Source organism: Coloeus monedula (genome assembly GCF_965178545.1).
Source record: "Coloeus monedula genome assembly, chromosome: 21".
Classification (NCBI taxonomy): Eukaryota; Metazoa; Chordata; class Aves; order Passeriformes; family Corvidae; genus Coloeus; species Coloeus monedula.
The window spans coordinates 10,947,258-10,963,436 of NC_138801.1; the positions used below are offsets into that span (position 1 = coordinate 10,947,258).

Sequence of the window (16,179 nt, forward strand, 5' to 3'; positions counted from 1 at the left end):
TTCTGCTGCCCACAGGCGTCATCTTCCAGACCAACAGGGATGGCTCATTGCCCCCCCATGTCATGTACAAGATCCGGCAGAATTCCAGCTTCACGGAGAAGACCAACGAGATCCGTCGGGCGTACTGGCGGCCTGGCCCCAACACCGGCGGCCGCTTCTACTTCCTCTATGGCTTTGTCTGGATCCAGGGTAAGTGTCAGCGCCCTGCCACGGCTGCCCACAGCCCTGGCCCCTGCGCACTTAGCCTGGCCTCTCCTCCTCTTCCACAGACATGATGGAGCGTGCCCTCATCAACACATTTGTTGGCCACGATGTGGTGGAGCCCGGCAACTACGTACAGATGTTCCCGTACCCGTGTTATACCCGGGATGAGTGAGTAACGCTCGCCTGCAGGACCTTCCCCCTTCCACTTTGCAGCCCTGGATGCTTTGGCTGGGGAAAGGGAACAAGTTTGGGGACCTGAAAGAGATTGGTGACACTGGGAATGATGAGCAACCAGTTAAATCCAGTTCCTTGGACTACCAGGCTCAGGAAGGCAGAGCAAAGTAAAGGAGTGGCACATGGGTCTGTCAGTGGTTATGGATTACAGTGATGTGGAGGCAGCACCTGTAGAAGTCCCAGAGCCAGCAACACTCCTGGGCATTGGAGAGGGCCCCATCCACACCACGGTAGGCAGGGCCCTGGGCTGAGCCCGTGGCTACTACCTGCCAGCCACAACACTGGATTGTCCTGTGGGCTCACTGGAGAAGTTCTTTTAGGGCACTAAGGAGGTGCTGGGTTAGAGACTGGTTGTCCCTGATTGGTGGGAGAGCCCCTCCAAGGCCCCATGCCCCAGGGTCTCCACAGGTCTCTGTGGCAGTGCCACCATCCCATTCTCCTTTCTCTTCCTCTACCCCATCAGCTTTCTCTTTGTCATCGAGCACATGATGCCCCTCTGCATGGTGATCTCCTGGGTCTACTCAGTGGCCATGATGATCCAGCACATTGTGACAGAGAAGGAGCATCGCCTGAAAGAGGTAGGGATGGTGGAAGAGATTCTTGGGAAGGAGTGGGCATATCTGAGCCCTACATTCTGTGCTGTGTCCTTGGTCACCTTCCTTGTATTTCTGGGTTGTATGAGCTGGGGCAGATGCAGATCCCAAATCCCTGGGCTGAGATGGTTCTTCTGAGTGTCCCCAGCATGAGATGAGCCCTGCCCAGTGCCAGAGGGAGCTGAGTTCCTTGGCACCCCAATGCGGGGTGCTGTGTCCTGCCCACTCCCAGCAGCTCCCTTGGGGCCAGCTCTTGTTCTCCCAGCCCAGTGAGAGTGGCAGCAGGGGTGCGCAGGGCTGGGGACAGCCCCGCTCAGCAGTTTTGGCCTCACAGGTGATGAAGATGATGGGCCTGAACAATGCGGTGCACTGGGTGGCTTGGTTCATCACTGGCTTTGTCCAGCTCTCCATCTCGGTCACAGCACTCACTGCCATTCTCAAGTACGGCAAGGTCCTGATGCACAGCGATGTCCTCATCATATGGCTCTTCCTCGCCATCTATGCCGTGGCCACCATCATGTTCTGGTGAGCTGCCTGGTCTGTGCTGGGCAGTAGAGGGGCATGGGCAGTGCCAGGTTCTTGTGCCATGGAGTGAGGGTCCTGGGAGCTGTGTGGGCAAGGGCTGGTGGAGGGGCACAAGTCCCTCCAAGCAGCTGATTTGGGGAGCCAATTTATTGCCTCAACACCACCAAAACCAGGCGGCCTGGGGAAAGTCCTGGTGGAGTAGGATCTAAGGAGACACTGTCCGCCCTGCAGCTTCCTGGTGTCGGTGCTCTACTCCAAGGCCAAGCTGGCCTCTGCCTGTGGCGGCATCATCTACTTCCTCAGCTACGTGCCCTACATGTATGTGGCCATCCGGGAGGAGGTGGCGCATGACAAGATCACAGCCTTTGAGAAGTGCATTGCGGTGAGTTGGCTGCAGCAGCTGGGGACGTGCTTGGTCCCAGGTTTGCCTCAGGCACCTCGTGTCTAGTACAAAGCCACCAAGCTGTCACCAAGCCCTGGGCAAGCCATTGCCTGTGTGAACCACCTCCCTGTGGGACTTTGGAGGTACCTCCAGAAGGTTTGCTGCCTCTCAGGGCCAGGAGCATTTCCGTGGGGCTGGGTGGGGGCAGTACTGGGTAGGAATTCACCCCAACCTGTTCCTCTGGAGCTGGCTTGTGGTTCCTGCTGACCTGCCATTCCCTTCCCTCCACCTCTTCACAGTCACTCATGTCCACCACGGCCTTCGGGTTGGGCTCCAAGTACTTTGCGCTGTATGAGGTGGCTGGTGTGGGTATCCAGTGGCACACCTTCAGCCAGTCACCTGTGGAAGGTGATGACTTCAACCTCCTGCTGTCCATGATGATGCTGGTTGTGGATGCCGTGGTGTATGGGGTGCTCACATGGTACATCGAGGCCGTGCACCCGGGTACGTGTGGGCAGAGGGGCATGAGGGTACCCCAGACCTTACAGGAGCCTCTTTGCTGGAGGAAACCTGCCCACATGTCCTAATCTGCTGGTGTCAGCCAGGTGTCTCAATTCAGGGGCCAGCTGTAGCAAAGCTGGATGTCCACAGCTGGGATAGCGATCCCCCTTATTTCCCCTTGTGGAGGCATCTCAGCTGCTCCCTATTTTTTCATTGTAAAACTGAAGCATGAGCCAACCCAACCTGAATCCCAAAGGACTTTGTTTCCTGGCACAGCCCCCAGAGCTGCCCTGAGCCCAGCTGGCTGGAATGTTCACAGCTGCCACCCTGCAGTGGTGACCTGACCTGGGGAAACCCCCAAGCCCATGCCCATGCCAAGCTCTGACCCAGCCCTCAGCAGCTTCTGCATGGCCCTGGGTGTCGGGTTGGCCCTGACTCCCTGGGGTTGTGGTTGCAGGCATGTTCGGCCTGCCACGGCCCTGGTACTTCCCTTTCCAGAAGTCTTACTGGCTGGGCAACGGGCGCGTGGAGACCTGGGAGTGGACCTGGCCGTGGTCACGCACCACCCGCCTCAGCATCATGGAGGAGGATCAGGCCTGTGCCATGGAGAGCCGGAGGCTGGGTGAGGGCAGCTGGGGGCAGCAGTGGATGGCACAAGGGTGGCCCTGGCTCTGCCACAGGGTCTTGCTTTGGCCACAGACCCCTGTGCTCTTGTCAGGGCAGTATACTGAGCTGAGCACTGTGGCGTCTCTGGGAGCTGCCACTGTGGCATGGGAGGGGGAAAACGGGCGAGAAGCAGAGGGGAAGGGACCACGAGCCAGCATAGTCACCATGGGATGGAGGCGGGTTGATTCATTCCCAGGGAGCCCCACTCGAAGCCTGGCTTCCCTGCCCTCCTCTGGCTCCTCACCATCCCACTGTCACAGCAGAGGAGACGAGGGGCATCGAGGAGGAGCCAACCCACCTCCCCTTGGTTGTCTGCATCGACAAGCTCACCAAAGTCTACAAGACAGACAAGAAGCTGGCGCTAAACAAGCTGAGCCTCAACCTCTACGAGAACCAGGTCGTGTCCTTCCTGGGGCACAATGGTGCAGGCAAGACCACCACCATGTGAGTGCCTGTCTGGGCTGACAGGGACCATGTTCCTCTGGCCAGCTGCAGGGTGTGAGGAAGGGGCTTTGGGATGTCCCTGCAGGGCCCTGTGGCAGCTGGTGCCATGCCCAGAGGGCAGCAGTGTGGGTGTGGGGCTGGCACAAACATGGGACAGGCAGTAGGCTCATGGCCCTGTGCTGATAGGGCTCTGCCTGGGTCCCAAAAGATGCTCCCAGAGGTGGTGGTTGGCATTGAGACCAGACTGAGGAACATGAGCTCCCTCACGTTGTTGCCTTTCTCCATCCATCCAGGTCCATCCTCACTGGCTTGTTCCCTCCAACATCTGGCTCTGCTACCATCTACGGCCATGATATCCGTACGGAGATGGACAAGATCCGGAAGAACCTGGGCATGTGTCCCCAGCACAACGTGCTCTTTGACAGGCTGACGGTGGAGGAGCACCTCTGGTTCTACTCGCAGCTCAAGAGCATGGCAGAGGAGGAGATCCGCAAGGAGATGGACAAGTAGGCACCCTTCAGCTCCTTTGTCTTCATCCATGCCTTTGGCATGAGTGAGTCTCCTTCCTGCTGGCTGTACCAGGGGGTGTGATCTGGGGGCAGAGGTGTCCCCTGGAGCAGCTCCACCAAGTGTTTTCCCACCCTTGGGGTGTTAGGCTATGGAAGTGAGCAGAAGATGCTCATAGGCCTGACTGCAGCTGGGCAGTCCCAGCAGCTGAAGGCCGCAGGTACCTTGTGGGGAAGAGGCGTTACATACTCCCCACAGGCACTGGGCACCAGTACAGCCCCCCCCAGCATTCCTGGTGCTTCCACCCTGTCCCCAGGATGATTGAGGACCTGGAACTCTCCAACAAACGGCACTGCCAGGTGCAGACTCTCTCGGGCGGCATGAAGAGGAAGCTGTCAGTGGCCATTGCCTTCGTGGGTGGGTCACGGGCTGTTATCTTGGATGAGCCCACAGCTGGTGTGGACCCATATGCCCGAAGGGCCATCTGGGACCTCATCCTCAAGTACAAGCCAGGTGAGTAGAGCTGGGCAGAGCCTGGTATGCTGCTCTGTGGCAGCCCTGGCCCCTCTGCTGAGGCTTTGTGCTGCCATCAGGGAGAACCATCTTGCTCTCCACACACCACATGGATGAGGCTGACCTGCTGGGGGACCGCATCGCCATCATCTCCCATGGCAAGCTCAAGTGCTGTGGTTCTCCATTGTTCCTCAAGAGCACCTATGGTGATGGCTACAAGCTGACAGTGGTGAAGAAGCAGTCGGACACCAGGAACGGCACAGGTCTGGGGTGCAGTGGGACCCTTTGTTTAGAGGAATAGATGGCACCAGCCCTTCTTCAGCCCAGCAAAGGAGAGGTCAACACCCAAGTACTCCCATCCTGAGTCTCCTTAAGGCCACTTGGAGGGCAGAGGGGATAGGGTAGGGGTGTAGGAGATCCCATTGCTCAGCCTTAATTTTTCCGAGCTGTGTCCTTGGCCAGGCTCTACACAGTGGCATTTGTCTCCAGGTGCTGGTTCTCTCCAGCTTGTGGGTTGCCCACTGAGATGTCCAGTGTGGGCCACATTGCAGAACACCATCCCCAGGCCTGTCAGGGTGACAGGGAAGCCCCCATGGCACTGGGGAGTAGGGAAAATGTGATGGGTCTTGGTGGGAGGCCAGGTGTGAAGTGACCAATGAGTACTGCCCCTCTGCCCCAGAGCCAGGCCAGCCACACAGCCCCCTGGGTCACTCCTCTGTCAGCCCCTGCTCTGAGCCTCGCGTCTCCCAGTTCATCAAGAAGTACGTGGCCTCCTGCCTCCTCATCTCAGACACCAACACGGAGCTCTCCTACATCCTGCCCAGTGAGGCCGTCAAGAAGGGCTGCTTTGAGAGGCTCTTCCAGGTACCTGCAGGGGCTGGCAGGGTGGACAGGCAGAGGGCTGTGGCACTGTGGACATCTGCCCTCCTCACGCAGCACTTTGCTCCCACAGCACTTGGAGCAGAGCCTAGAAGAGCTGGACCTCACCAGTTTTGGGCTGATGGACACTACGCTGGAGGAGGTCTTCCTGAAGGTGTCTGAGGAGGACCAGTCTCTGGAGAACAGTGACGTGGGTATGGGCACTGGTGGGGCACAAGGTGCTCCTGGGGCTAGTGAGGGGCTGTGTGGTCTTGCTGGGCTTGGTGGCTGCAGGAGTCTCCTGTCCCGGATGGTGGAGGGGTTTCCAGCAGAGCCCATCCTGGCCAAGGGCAGCCAGCCTCTGCTCCACTCTGGGTTTACTCCCACCTGGAATAGTGTCTAGCTCTGGTGTCCTCAGCACAGGTCTCCAGAGGACACCATGGAGATGCTCCAAGGGCTGGAGCACCTCTGCCATGGAGCCAGGCTGGGAGAGCTGGGGGTGTTCATCTGGAGAAGAGAAGGCTCCAGGGAGACCTTATGGCACCTTCTAGTGCCTAAAAGGGGCTTGAAAAAATGAGAGAAGGTCTTTACATGGGCAGATAGTGTTAGGACAAGGGGGGGGGAATGGTTTTAAACTAAAAGAGGAAAAGTTTAGATTAGATGTTAGAAGGAAATTCTCCCCTGTGAGGGTGGTGAGGCCCTGGCACAGGTTGTGCAGAGGAGCTGTGGCAGTTCCATCCCTGGAAGCGTCCAAGGCCAGGTTGGATGGGGCTTGGAGCAATGTGGTCTGGCAGAAGGTGTCCCTGCGCATGGTAGAGGGGTGGAATGAGATGAGGTCCTTTCCAGCCCAAACCGGTCTGTGATTGTATGATATGATCCATCCCCAGTCGGTGGCATGATGCGGTGAAGAGTAGCATGGCTGGTGGCAACCCACATTTTTTCTTTCAGACATGAAGGAGTCCAAGGATGCCCTGCAGCCACCTGCCTCTGAGCTGGGCCCAAAGTCTGAAGCCAATGGGGAGCCCCTGGCCGAAGCGGCCATGCCAGAGAAGCCGGAGGTGGAGCTCAGCAACCTGGTGACCTGCTCCAAGCTGGCGCAGTCGCAGGCGTCCCTGCGCTCAGCGTCCTCGGTGGGCTCCGTGCGCGGCGATGAAGGTGGGGTTTATTCCGAGTTCTTTGGGGATTACGCACCCCTGTTCGATAACCGGCAGGACCCCGATAACGTCAGTCTGCAAGGTTGGTGCTGCTGGTGCCCGGCCAGCGGCAGGGGCTGGGGGAGGTGCTCAGCTGGGACATGGAGGGTTTGCCCAGGGCAGACAGAGCTGGCCCTGGTCCCGCAGGGTATGTGGTTGTGTCTGAGGTGGGTGGCTGAGACTGCTGGGACAAGAGCCCGTGGGGAGAGGACTGATGGTGCATCCAGCGACACAGCACCCAGAGAGCCACAGCCTGGGTGGGGGGGCTGGGAATGGGCTCTTTCCACAAGTTTGCACCCCATACTGGTAGGGTGTGCATGAGGGTCTCGTGCCAAGGCATGGAGCCAGTGAGGGCAGCCACTGTTGGCTCTGCCTCTGCCTCCTGTGTGTCTCCAGTGCCACCTTGCAGACTTGCCCCACTAACATGCCCTGTCCCCACACTGGCACCAGCTGGGTTTCTCCTCTTGGCCCTTGGGCACAGAGTCACCTTCCAGGTGGTGGCTTCACCTGTCATACCCTGCCGCAGGTGCAAGGCTGTCCCTGCCTGGATGTTGGGATTGCTGGATATGGAGGGTGCGGGCAGGTGCCTTGAGGTTGTTGCTGTAGTCACAGATCCTGTTCTGGGTTATCTCAGCAACTCTTGCGACTAATTTAGGGATGTGCCACCTCTTCCCCCCACTAGGGCTGTGGGAGGCAGAGCTGGGACAGTGCTGTGGCAGAGCTCCCACTGTCTCACTGGGACTCCCACCTGTGTCTTGTTCCCTGTTCCTGACTGTGCTGACCCCTCATCAGCTGGCAGAGCTGATGGGAAAATTGAGGGATCCTAGAAAAAAGCACCAATTTTGGTTGTTTTTTTAAAACTATTGTCTAAATTTTCCTTCTGGGGCCAAGAGGAACCTGCCAGCCAGCTGCCTTGCTTCCCACTGCACCGCTGCTGTGGCTTGGTGGCAGAGTTGGGGTTGGGTGCTCACCCTTGGGGTGGCTGAGCTGGGCTGGGTGTCTGGCTCAGCTTTCTGGTGAGCCCAGGCAGGTGTGGGAGCAACTGTGCTGGGGGCTGATGTCCTTCTCCCTCCCAGAGCAAGAAGCAGAGGTGGAAGCAGAGGATCGTGACCTGGCAGGTCAGGGGAGCTTCAAGCTGGAAGGCTCGTGGCTGAAGCTACGCCAGTTCCATGGGCTGATCGTCAAACGCTTCCACTGTGCCAAGCGCAACACCAAGGCCCTCTTCTCGCAGATCCTCCTGCCCGCCTTTTTCGTCTGTGTGGCCATGACTGTGGCACTCTCCGTTCCTGAAATAGGTGCATGCAAGCCGCCTACCTACCTGCATGCTGGGTGGCCTGTTCTGCCTGCCCTGGTGTGGCCACTGGCTGCAGTAGGACAAGGCCAAGGCAGTCTCCCTGTGTGCAGCAGTGCTGTGGGTACGAGCAGGTTCCTGTCCTTGTCCCCACAGGTGACCTGCCACCCCTCATCCTCTCGCCATCCCAATACCACAACTACACTCAGCCCAAGGGCAACTTCATTCCTTACGCCAACGAGGAGCGGCGTGAGTACCGGTGAGAGCTGCCACCGCTGGTGACCAGCACCCTGTGCCCTGTCTCCATCTGTGGGACTGCGAGGAGGGCAAGTGGGGAGGGCAGCCCCAGCAGGCCTAGTGCCAGGGCTGGGTCAGGCTTGGAGCAAAGCCTGGCTGGTGCCATGTCCCCTGACAGAAAGCAACCCCTGTCCTGGCCCGGGTGTCTCTGGGAGATGTGGCAGCCCTGGCGCTGTGACTAGCAGCTCAGTCATGCCAGGCACAGGCTGTGTGTGCCCATGATAAGTGCCAAGGCCTCAGGGAGGTCCCGGAAGAAGATGGCCATGGTGCTGAAATGTGTCTCCTGCTCCTTGCTCCTCCTCACTGGCTCCTTTCTCTGCAGCATTAGGCTCTCTCCGGATGCCAGCCCTCAGCAGTTGGTGAACACTTTCCATCTGCCCTCTGGTGTGGGGGCCACCTGTGTGCTCAAGACACCCTTCAACAACACACTGGACCAGCCCATGCAGACCCTCAACCTCAATAGCAATGAGTCCAAAATGCTGGCAGCCAAGTACTTTGATGCCATGTGCATTGACTCCTTCACCCAAGGCCTTCCACTTTCCAACTTTGTGCCGCCACCTCCATCCCCAGCTCCCTCTGACTACCCCATGTCAGTGGATGAGGACCTGCTCCATGCCTGGAACTCCACGACCTTCTCTGCTGTTAAAGGTATCACCTGTGCTGGGTGCTCCTGTGTCTGGGATTTTTCTCCAGCAGGGAGATGATGATTCTCCTCACAAAAGTGGCTCCAGGGACCCCTGGGAGTACCTGTTAGTCTGGCCTGGCCACACAGCAGAGCTTTGTTGGGCTGAACTTGTGGCTCTGGCCATGAAACACTGTCCCCATTCAGCCCCAGCCATGCCAGTAGAGCCTGTTGGATGGTGACACTGTCACAAAGACCTGTGAGGAGCCTTGCATCACCTTTGCTGGGTGTGGTCCCCAGCCATTTCTTCTCCAGCCACACCTCGTGGCCTGTCTCTGAATCTCTGTTCCCCCAAAGCTTTTTGCACGTCCATCTCTTGGTCCCTCTTGGTCAGCAGGACCCTGCCTGGCCAGCCACCCAACCCTCATGCTGTCCCCAGCAGCTGGGGCAGGCAGGAGCCTGGCTGTGAGCCACCCCTTCTGGTCTTCAGGGACTGTGACCTCAGCCCCCGCCCTGCCCCGCATCATCCATGAGCCCATCAAGTGCACGTGCTCCATGCAGGGGACTGGCTTCTCCTGCCCTAGTGGCGTGGGGGGTCATCCCCCACAGATGAAGGTGGTGACAGGGGACATCCTGACAGACATCACAGGGCGCAACGTCTCTGAGTATCTGCTCTACACCTCGGACCGCTTCCGGCTGCACAGGCAAGAGGGGAGGCTGGGAGGGTCTGCCCTGCGCCATAGAGCAGCGGTGAGGACACCTGCCCCAGGGTGCTGGCTGGAGTCAGCAACATCCTCGAGCAGGGTTCCACCCCCGGAGGTGGGGGACAGCAGTTGCAGCTTCCTCAGCACTGCCCCGTCCTACAGGTACGGGGCACTCACGTTTGGCAACGTCCAGAAATCCATCCCGGCCTCCTTTGGAGCCAGGGCTCCGGCCATGGTGCGCAAGATCGCTGTGCGGAGAACGGCCCAGGTGGGACCGCGCTGCGCCTTGGGGCAGGGAAGATGGCTGGGGAGGAAAGGGGGCAGGCAGGGACCCCTGGGACTGCACTGCTGCAGTGCTCTTCTCCAAGTGCTTTGGGAGGCTCTAGCCATGGGGGAGTGGTCAGCAGGTCTGGCCCAGCACAGTCAGCAATGGCCTATTCTCCCCACAGCCTGTGGGCTGTCCATCCCATCCTGTCCTTCCCTCCCGGTACATCTCTGGGCCTAGCTCTCTTGCCACCTCCCACTGTTCCTCTCTCCTCCACCAGGTCTTCTACAACAACAAGGGCTACCACAGCATGCCCACTTACCTCAATGCCCTCAACAATGCCATCCTGAGAGCCAACCTGCCCAAGAGCAAGGGCAACCCTGCTGCCTATGGTGAGCATCTGGAGGTGTTTGAGGGTAGGAGCATGTCAGGAACAGCATTAGGGCATAGTCCAACCACGCTCCAAAGTGCAGTGTCCACCTTGGGCCAGCAAGCTAGTGTCCAGCTGGAACAGGAGTTCACACACCTCTGCTGTGAGATATGAGAGCTGGGATAACCTCTGTCAGGCCTGGGCTGGAATGTCCCAAAGTGCTGCCTGAAAGTGCCTGTGCTTGTGACATGTCCAAGGGTGCTCTCCAGTGAGGGAGGGCTTGGCCTTGAGGTGCTGAGTTGCTTCAGAGAGCCCAGCTCCTGCTGAGCTTCAGGTTGGAAACCTATCCTGCTCAGAGCCAGGACCAGGCAGAGTGGGGACAGGGGTCTGTGTCCCAAGCCAGTTTTCATGCTTCCATGTTTCTTCTTGGTTGTTGTTGCAGGCATCACAGTCACCAATCACCCCATGAACAAAACGAGCGCCAGCCTGTCCCTGGATTACCTGTAGGTTCAAGGAGAGGGTCTGAGGGGAGGGTGGCTGTCCCACGGGAGGTAGGGGGCTTCTTACTGATGGTTGCAGGGGAAGGCCAAGGCTTCTGCTCCACAGGCTGCATGGTGGGGAGGGGCAGGGTGGCTGTGACGTGGGGCTCCCTGTGCCATGCCCTGCGCTGTGCACAGTGATTGCCCCGTACCAGAGTGGGTGGCCCTCCCCCAGGCAAGTGAGGGTGCTGGAGTCCCTCCATGGAGCTCTCTTTGCTCCCCATCCAGCCTGCAAGGCACAGATGTGGTGATTGCCATCTTCATCATTGTGGCCATGTCCTTCGTCCCAGCCAGCTTTGTGGTATTCCTGGTGGCCGAAAAGGCCACCAAGGCCAAACACCTGCAGTTTGTGAGTGGCTGTGACCCCGTCATCTACTGGCTGGCCAACTACATGTGGGACATGGTAAGCAGGACACGTGGCCCTACTGGCCAAGCCTCCGGGGCTGTGCCAGGGAGTGGGCAGTCACAGAAGTTTCTGTCTTCTCCAGCTAAACTACCTGGTGCCAGCCACGTGCTGCATCATCATCCTGTTCGTGTTTGACCTCCCGGCATATACCTCTCCCACCAACTTCCCCGCTGTCCTCTCCCTCTTCCTGCTCTATGGGTATGTTGCTCAGAGGGGGGTGGTCAGGAGGCACTGGGGATGCTTCCACAGTCTTATGAGGTGGTGGTTTTAAACTAAAAGAATAGACATTTAGACCAGATATTAGGAAGAAATTTTTCACGGTGGGGGTGGTGAGGCCCTGGCACAGATTGCCCAGAGAGGCTGTGACTGCCCCATTTGTGGAAAAGTCCAAGGCCAAGTTGGACAGGTTGGAGCACTAGTGGAAAGTGTCCTTGCCCATGGCCAGGGACTGGATTAGATGACCTTGAAAGGTCCTTTCCAGTCCAAACCATTCTGTGATGTTCTGCAGCCCCCATAGCTGGTTGGGGTGGGGTGGCTGTGAGGGCTGGAGTGGGAGAGCCTGGGAACAGCAGGCTGGAAATGGGCAGTCCCAAGGTTGGGGGCCCCTCTCCTGCCATGCTGATGTGTGCTTCTGCTTCTCTCCTCCCCAGCTGGTCTATCACCCCTATCATGTACCCAGCCTCCTTCTGGTTTGAGGTGCCCAGCTCTGCTTACGTCTTCCTCATCGTCATCAACCTCTTCATTGGCATCACAGCCACTGTGGCCACGTTCCTGCTGCAGCTCTTTGAGCACGACAAGGTGCGGCATTCACAGCTCTGCCAAGGGCCACTGGGAAGGGAGACACTGACATCAGGTTGTGGGGTGGCTCAGTCTGGGAGGGACCTCAGGATGTCTCTGTTTCCAGCAGGATCAGCCATGAGACCTGCCTGGGCTGGATCTTGGGGATCCTGATCCTACCATTCACTCAGAGTTGTTTGATGGTTGTGTCCTCTCTGCTGTCCCCACAGGACCTGAAGGTGGTGAACAGCTACCTGAAGAGCTGCTTCCTCGTGTTCCCTAACTACAACCTGGGCCACGGCCTGATGGAGATGGCCTACAATGAATACATCAATGAGTACTATGCCAAGATTGGTATGGCCTCTTGTTCTCTCCCTCCCTTGCTCCAGGGCATGTGGGGCTGGAGGGGACTACGATGCTGGCACATCCCCTCTGCCTGCCCCATGGGGGTGTCCCGAGGCCCAGAGCAGCCTGGAGCAAAAAGCCAAGGGGGTGGACTAGATGGGGCACAGAAAGAGACACGGCTGAGGGTCAGCAGTGGCATGGTGCCAGTGCTGCTGAAAGTGGTTCCTTGGGACATCTCAGGTAGCAGCCCCATGGGGAGAGGAGGGTGTGAGCCCTGACAGAGGTGTGTGGTTCTGCTGCTGCTGCACACTGCCTGTGGTGGGCCGTGGTGAGGCTGTGGTGGATCTTAGTGGGGCCATACTGTAGCTGTGGTGGGCCACGGTGGGTCTGTGCTGTGACAGGAGGGATGGGGGCTGCAGGGACTCTCCTTCCAGACAGGGTCTCTTGGGGGCTGCGCTACCCAACCCACACAAGCCTGTTGCCAGTTACAGCTTCAGCCTGGCCTCAGAAGCTCCCCTGCTCTCTGCTTTTTGAGCAGCTTCTGTACATAAGCCAGGTGCTGCTGGCATCACGAGGGACAATTTTGGGTCGAGATTTGACAAATCCGTCTGATACCACTCTCAGCTGGGTCGATTCATCCTACTGAGGTTGAAAAGTTGCCAGATGATTTCCACAGCACGCACGCTCTGAGAGGGAATCGTGTTGCAACCAGCCCAGGCAGCTGTGGTGGGGGAGCAGTGTCATTGTCATGGGTCAACTCAGGAAGTACAGCCAAGCTGTCCCCATGGGAAGGTGTCCCTAGCTGCTCTCTCCTCTTCCTTGTGCTCAGGGCAGTTCGATAAAATGAAATCACCCTTCGAGTGGGACATCGTGACACGGGGACTTGTTGCCATGACAATTGAAGGCTTTGTTGGCTTCTTCATCACCATCATGTGCCAGTACAACTTCTTCCGGAAGCCCCAGTGAGTGTGGCATGGGGCAGGGATGTTGGGACTGGCCATGGGGTAAAGATTTGTCATTGGGGACCCTTGAGCTTCAGGCTGCCCTTCTGGTGGTGTTGAGTGGGAGCTGCCCGGGCCTGTCAGGGATGCAGCTCCTGGTCCCACATTCCCCCATGCCCCTGCCCCCTCCCACAGACGCCTGCCCGTCTCCACCAAACCCATCGAGGATGACATCGACGTGGCCAATGAGAGGCACCGGGTCCTGCGTGGTGACGCCGACAACGACATGCTAAAGATCGAGAACCTCACAAAGGTGGGGGCTGCATCAGGGTGCAAGGAGACTCTTGGGACCAGCCTAGCCCAGGGATGTGGGTGGGGCAGGGGTTCCAGGTGGCTCCTGGTGGGCTGAGTCCCCGTCCCCTTCCCTGCCAGGTGTACAAGTCCCGCAAGATTGGGCGCATCCTGGCCGTGGACCGGCTGTGTGTGGGCGTGCGCCCCGGGGAATGCTTTGGGCTGCTGGGCGTCAACGGTGCGGGCAAGACCACAACATTCAAGATGCTGACAGGGGATGAGAGCACCACGGGTGGAGAGGCCTTCATTAACGGACACAGGTTAGGGGGGGCTGCGGGCTGCCTGCTTTCCTGGGAATGGGATGGGATGGGGTCTGCTTGGAGGGCTCCCAGGATAAAGCAGCATAAGTGAGCTTGTGTGTCTCTATAGGACTCTGCAACCTTGTGTCCTCCTTGGTGACCATCATTCTGGGATGTGGGGCAAGAGACAGTGGCCATAGGCTGAGGCTGCCCAGTGGGGTTTTACCTGTGGGGAGATGCTCCAGTGTAAAGGCGTGTGAAAGGGGGCTCAGCAGCAGTCCTCACCAAAAGAATTCCTTCTTCCCACAACCCCTCCATCCTCTCCCACAGCATCCTGAAGGAGCTTCTGCAGGTCCAGCAGAGCTTGGGCTACTGCCCCCAGTTCGACGCACTCTTTGACGAGCTGACAGCCCAGGAGCACTTGGAGCTCTACACCCGCCTGCGTGGAATCCCCTGGAAGGATGAGGAGCGGGTAGGGCTCTGGGGAAGTTGGCAGCATCCAAGGGCTGGTGCTGTGCCACAGTGATGGCATCTCACTGGGCAGCAGTGGCAGCTTGAGCAGGTGCTGCTGCCCTTGTGGCAGTGCCACCCTGGCGGTGTGCCCACATGGGCTGCCAGGGCCAGGCACATGCACTCACAGGTCCCCACCAGTGCTCATGGCTGTGCCAGGGGCTGCCATGGGGCTCCCCTGACTGGCACATGGCTTGTAGTCCCCTCAGCAGCTGATGTGCCAGGGAGCCCAACCCCTGCCAGCTCTGTGGCCTTGGCAGGATAACAGCAGTCCCCCACGCCTTGCAGGTGGTCAAGTGGGCACTGAAGAAGCTGGAGTTGACCAAGTACGCCGACAAGCCTGCCAGCACCTACAGTGGGGGCAACAAGAGGAAGCTGTCCACAGCCATCGCGCTCATCGGATACCCAGCCTTCATCTTCCTGGTGCGCCCTGAGGGTGGAAAAATGACCCCGGGTGGGAGCTGCCCACCCCTCAGCTTCACCACACATCACGCATCTCCTGGAGTGTGGGATGGTGGCCTGAGCTGGATTCAGGACAGGAAGGGAGTGGCAGGGTCCCTCCCAGGGCTGGCATGTCTGAGAGTGCTGTCTGTCCCCCAGGATGAGCCAACCACAGGGATGGACCCCAAGGCACGGCGCTTCCTCTGGAACCTCATCCTAGATGTCATCAAAACGGGTCGCTCCGTGGTGCTCACGTCTCACAGGTCCAGGGGGTTCTGTGCCCATGGTGCCTGCAAGCACCTGGGGTGCTGTGTGGGAGGGAGGGGGCTCCCCAGTCCCCAGGGAATGGGATTTGGTAGGGGCACGAGGAGCAGGGGGAGCCTGGGATGCCCTCTGTTGCCCTCTCTCATCGCTGGTGGTGGGGCCACAGCACTTGGGTGATGGTCTGGGGGGCCTAGCTCCCCAGCTATCCCCACCATAGCCCTGGCACTGTCCTCCCATGCCCCCCGCTGAAGCCTCCCTTGTCATCCCAGCATGGAGGAGTGCGAGGCCCTCTGCACCCGCCTGGCCATCATGGTGAACGGGCGGCTCAAGTGTCTTGGCAGCATTCAGCATCTGAAGAACAGGTAAGAGCCTGGTGGGAGCCCAGCATGCCTGCATGGGGCCCAGCAGCCTGTGTGGGCTGTTGGGCAGGAAGGGGCTGGATCCCCACGGTTGGGTGACAGTGTGGCATCCGTGACGAGATATCAGCCCTTTGTGTGGGTGCTGCTTTAGAGGTGGGCAGGGAATGGGGTCACTGAAGTGCCCTGCCACTGGCCTGGTGTCCAGCAGTGGCTGCCTGAGAGCATTGTCCCCTTCCACAGGGTCACGGGGCTGCAGATCAGGGGACAGGTCCTCATGGGGTACCTTGTTCCTGTGCAGGTTTGGTGATGGCTACATGATCACAGTGCGTACCAAGTCCAGCCTCAACGTCAAGGAGGTGGTGAGGTTCTTCAACCGTAACTTCCCTGAGGCTGTCCTCAAGGTGAGCTGCCCATGGTGGCCATGCTGTCCCCTGCCAGCCCCCACGTTGGGGCACATGCAGCCTTCATCCTCCATGGGGTGATGGGAGGGAGTCTGGGAGTGAGGGCTCAGTGCCCCTTCTGTGACCACCCCCCAGGAGCGTCATCACACCAAGGCCCAGTACCAGCTGAAGTCGGACCAGATCTCACTGGCACAGGTCTTCAGCAAGATGGAGCAGGTGGTGGATGTGCTGGGCATTGAAGACTACTCTGTCAGCCAAACCACACTGGACAATGTAAGCACGGGCAGCTGGATGCTTGTCCCCAGGGAGGGTGGCCAGGCAGGATCTGCCTTTGGGGCAGGGGTTGGAGCTAGATGGGGAACACGGTGACAGGCACCACACGGCAGGATGCACCGGGTCTTGACCTGGCGGCATGGGATGGAGGATACCCGAGACTC

The 16,179-nt window shown here is 59.0% G+C and overlaps 1 protein-coding gene across 5 annotated transcripts in view; it reads left to right on the forward strand.

Moving 5' to 3' along the window:
• ABCA2 (ATP binding cassette subfamily A member 2) overlaps window positions 1-16,179 on the forward strand; it is a 34,123-nt gene that overhangs the window by 15,056 nt on the left and 2,888 nt on the right. Inside the window, exons 14-47 of one of the 5 annotated variants that reach the window (XM_082295364.1) lie at window positions 16-189; window positions 270-372; window positions 902-1,016; window positions 1,366-1,556; window positions 1,788-1,938; window positions 2,238-2,442; window positions 2,897-3,061; window positions 3,366-3,549; window positions 3,843-4,055; window positions 4,373-4,569; window positions 4,650-4,832; window positions 5,249-5,433; window positions 5,522-5,642; window positions 6,376-6,663; window positions 7,697-7,915; window positions 8,068-8,170; window positions 8,531-8,856; window positions 9,273-9,534; window positions 9,697-9,802; window positions 10,080-10,191; window positions 10,612-10,672; window positions 10,937-11,111; window positions 11,197-11,312; window positions 11,765-11,912; window positions 12,122-12,245; window positions 13,066-13,198; window positions 13,373-13,490; window positions 13,610-13,788; window positions 14,098-14,239; window positions 14,566-14,700; window positions 14,878-14,981; window positions 15,252-15,344; window positions 15,640-15,742; window positions 15,878-16,015. In XM_082295364.1, the coding sequence (XP_082151490.1) occupies window positions 16-189; window positions 270-372; window positions 902-1,016; window positions 1,366-1,556; window positions 1,788-1,938; window positions 2,238-2,442; window positions 2,897-3,061; window positions 3,366-3,549; window positions 3,843-4,055; window positions 4,373-4,569; window positions 4,650-4,832; window positions 5,249-5,433; window positions 5,522-5,642; window positions 6,376-6,663; window positions 7,697-7,915; window positions 8,068-8,170; window positions 8,531-8,856; window positions 9,273-9,534; window positions 9,697-9,802; window positions 10,080-10,191; window positions 10,612-10,672; window positions 10,937-11,111; window positions 11,197-11,312; window positions 11,765-11,912; window positions 12,122-12,245; window positions 13,066-13,198; window positions 13,373-13,490; window positions 13,610-13,788; window positions 14,098-14,239; window positions 14,566-14,700; window positions 14,878-14,981; window positions 15,252-15,344; window positions 15,640-15,742; window positions 15,878-16,015 (5,372 nt within the window). The remainder of the gene's footprint in view (window positions 1-15; window positions 190-269; window positions 373-901; window positions 1,017-1,365; window positions 1,557-1,787; window positions 1,939-2,237; window positions 2,443-2,896; window positions 3,062-3,365; window positions 3,550-3,842; window positions 4,056-4,372; window positions 4,570-4,649; window positions 4,833-5,248; window positions 5,434-5,521; window positions 5,643-6,375; window positions 6,664-7,696; window positions 7,916-8,067; window positions 8,171-8,530; window positions 8,857-9,272; window positions 9,535-9,696; window positions 9,803-10,079; window positions 10,192-10,611; window positions 10,673-10,936; window positions 11,112-11,196; window positions 11,313-11,764; window positions 11,913-12,121; window positions 12,246-13,065; window positions 13,199-13,372; window positions 13,491-13,609; window positions 13,789-14,097; window positions 14,240-14,565; window positions 14,701-14,877; window positions 14,982-15,251; window positions 15,345-15,639; window positions 15,743-15,877; window positions 16,016-16,179) is intronic. The other 4 variants (XM_082295366.1, XM_082295368.1, XM_082295365.1 and 1 more) reach the window with 4 other exon arrangements.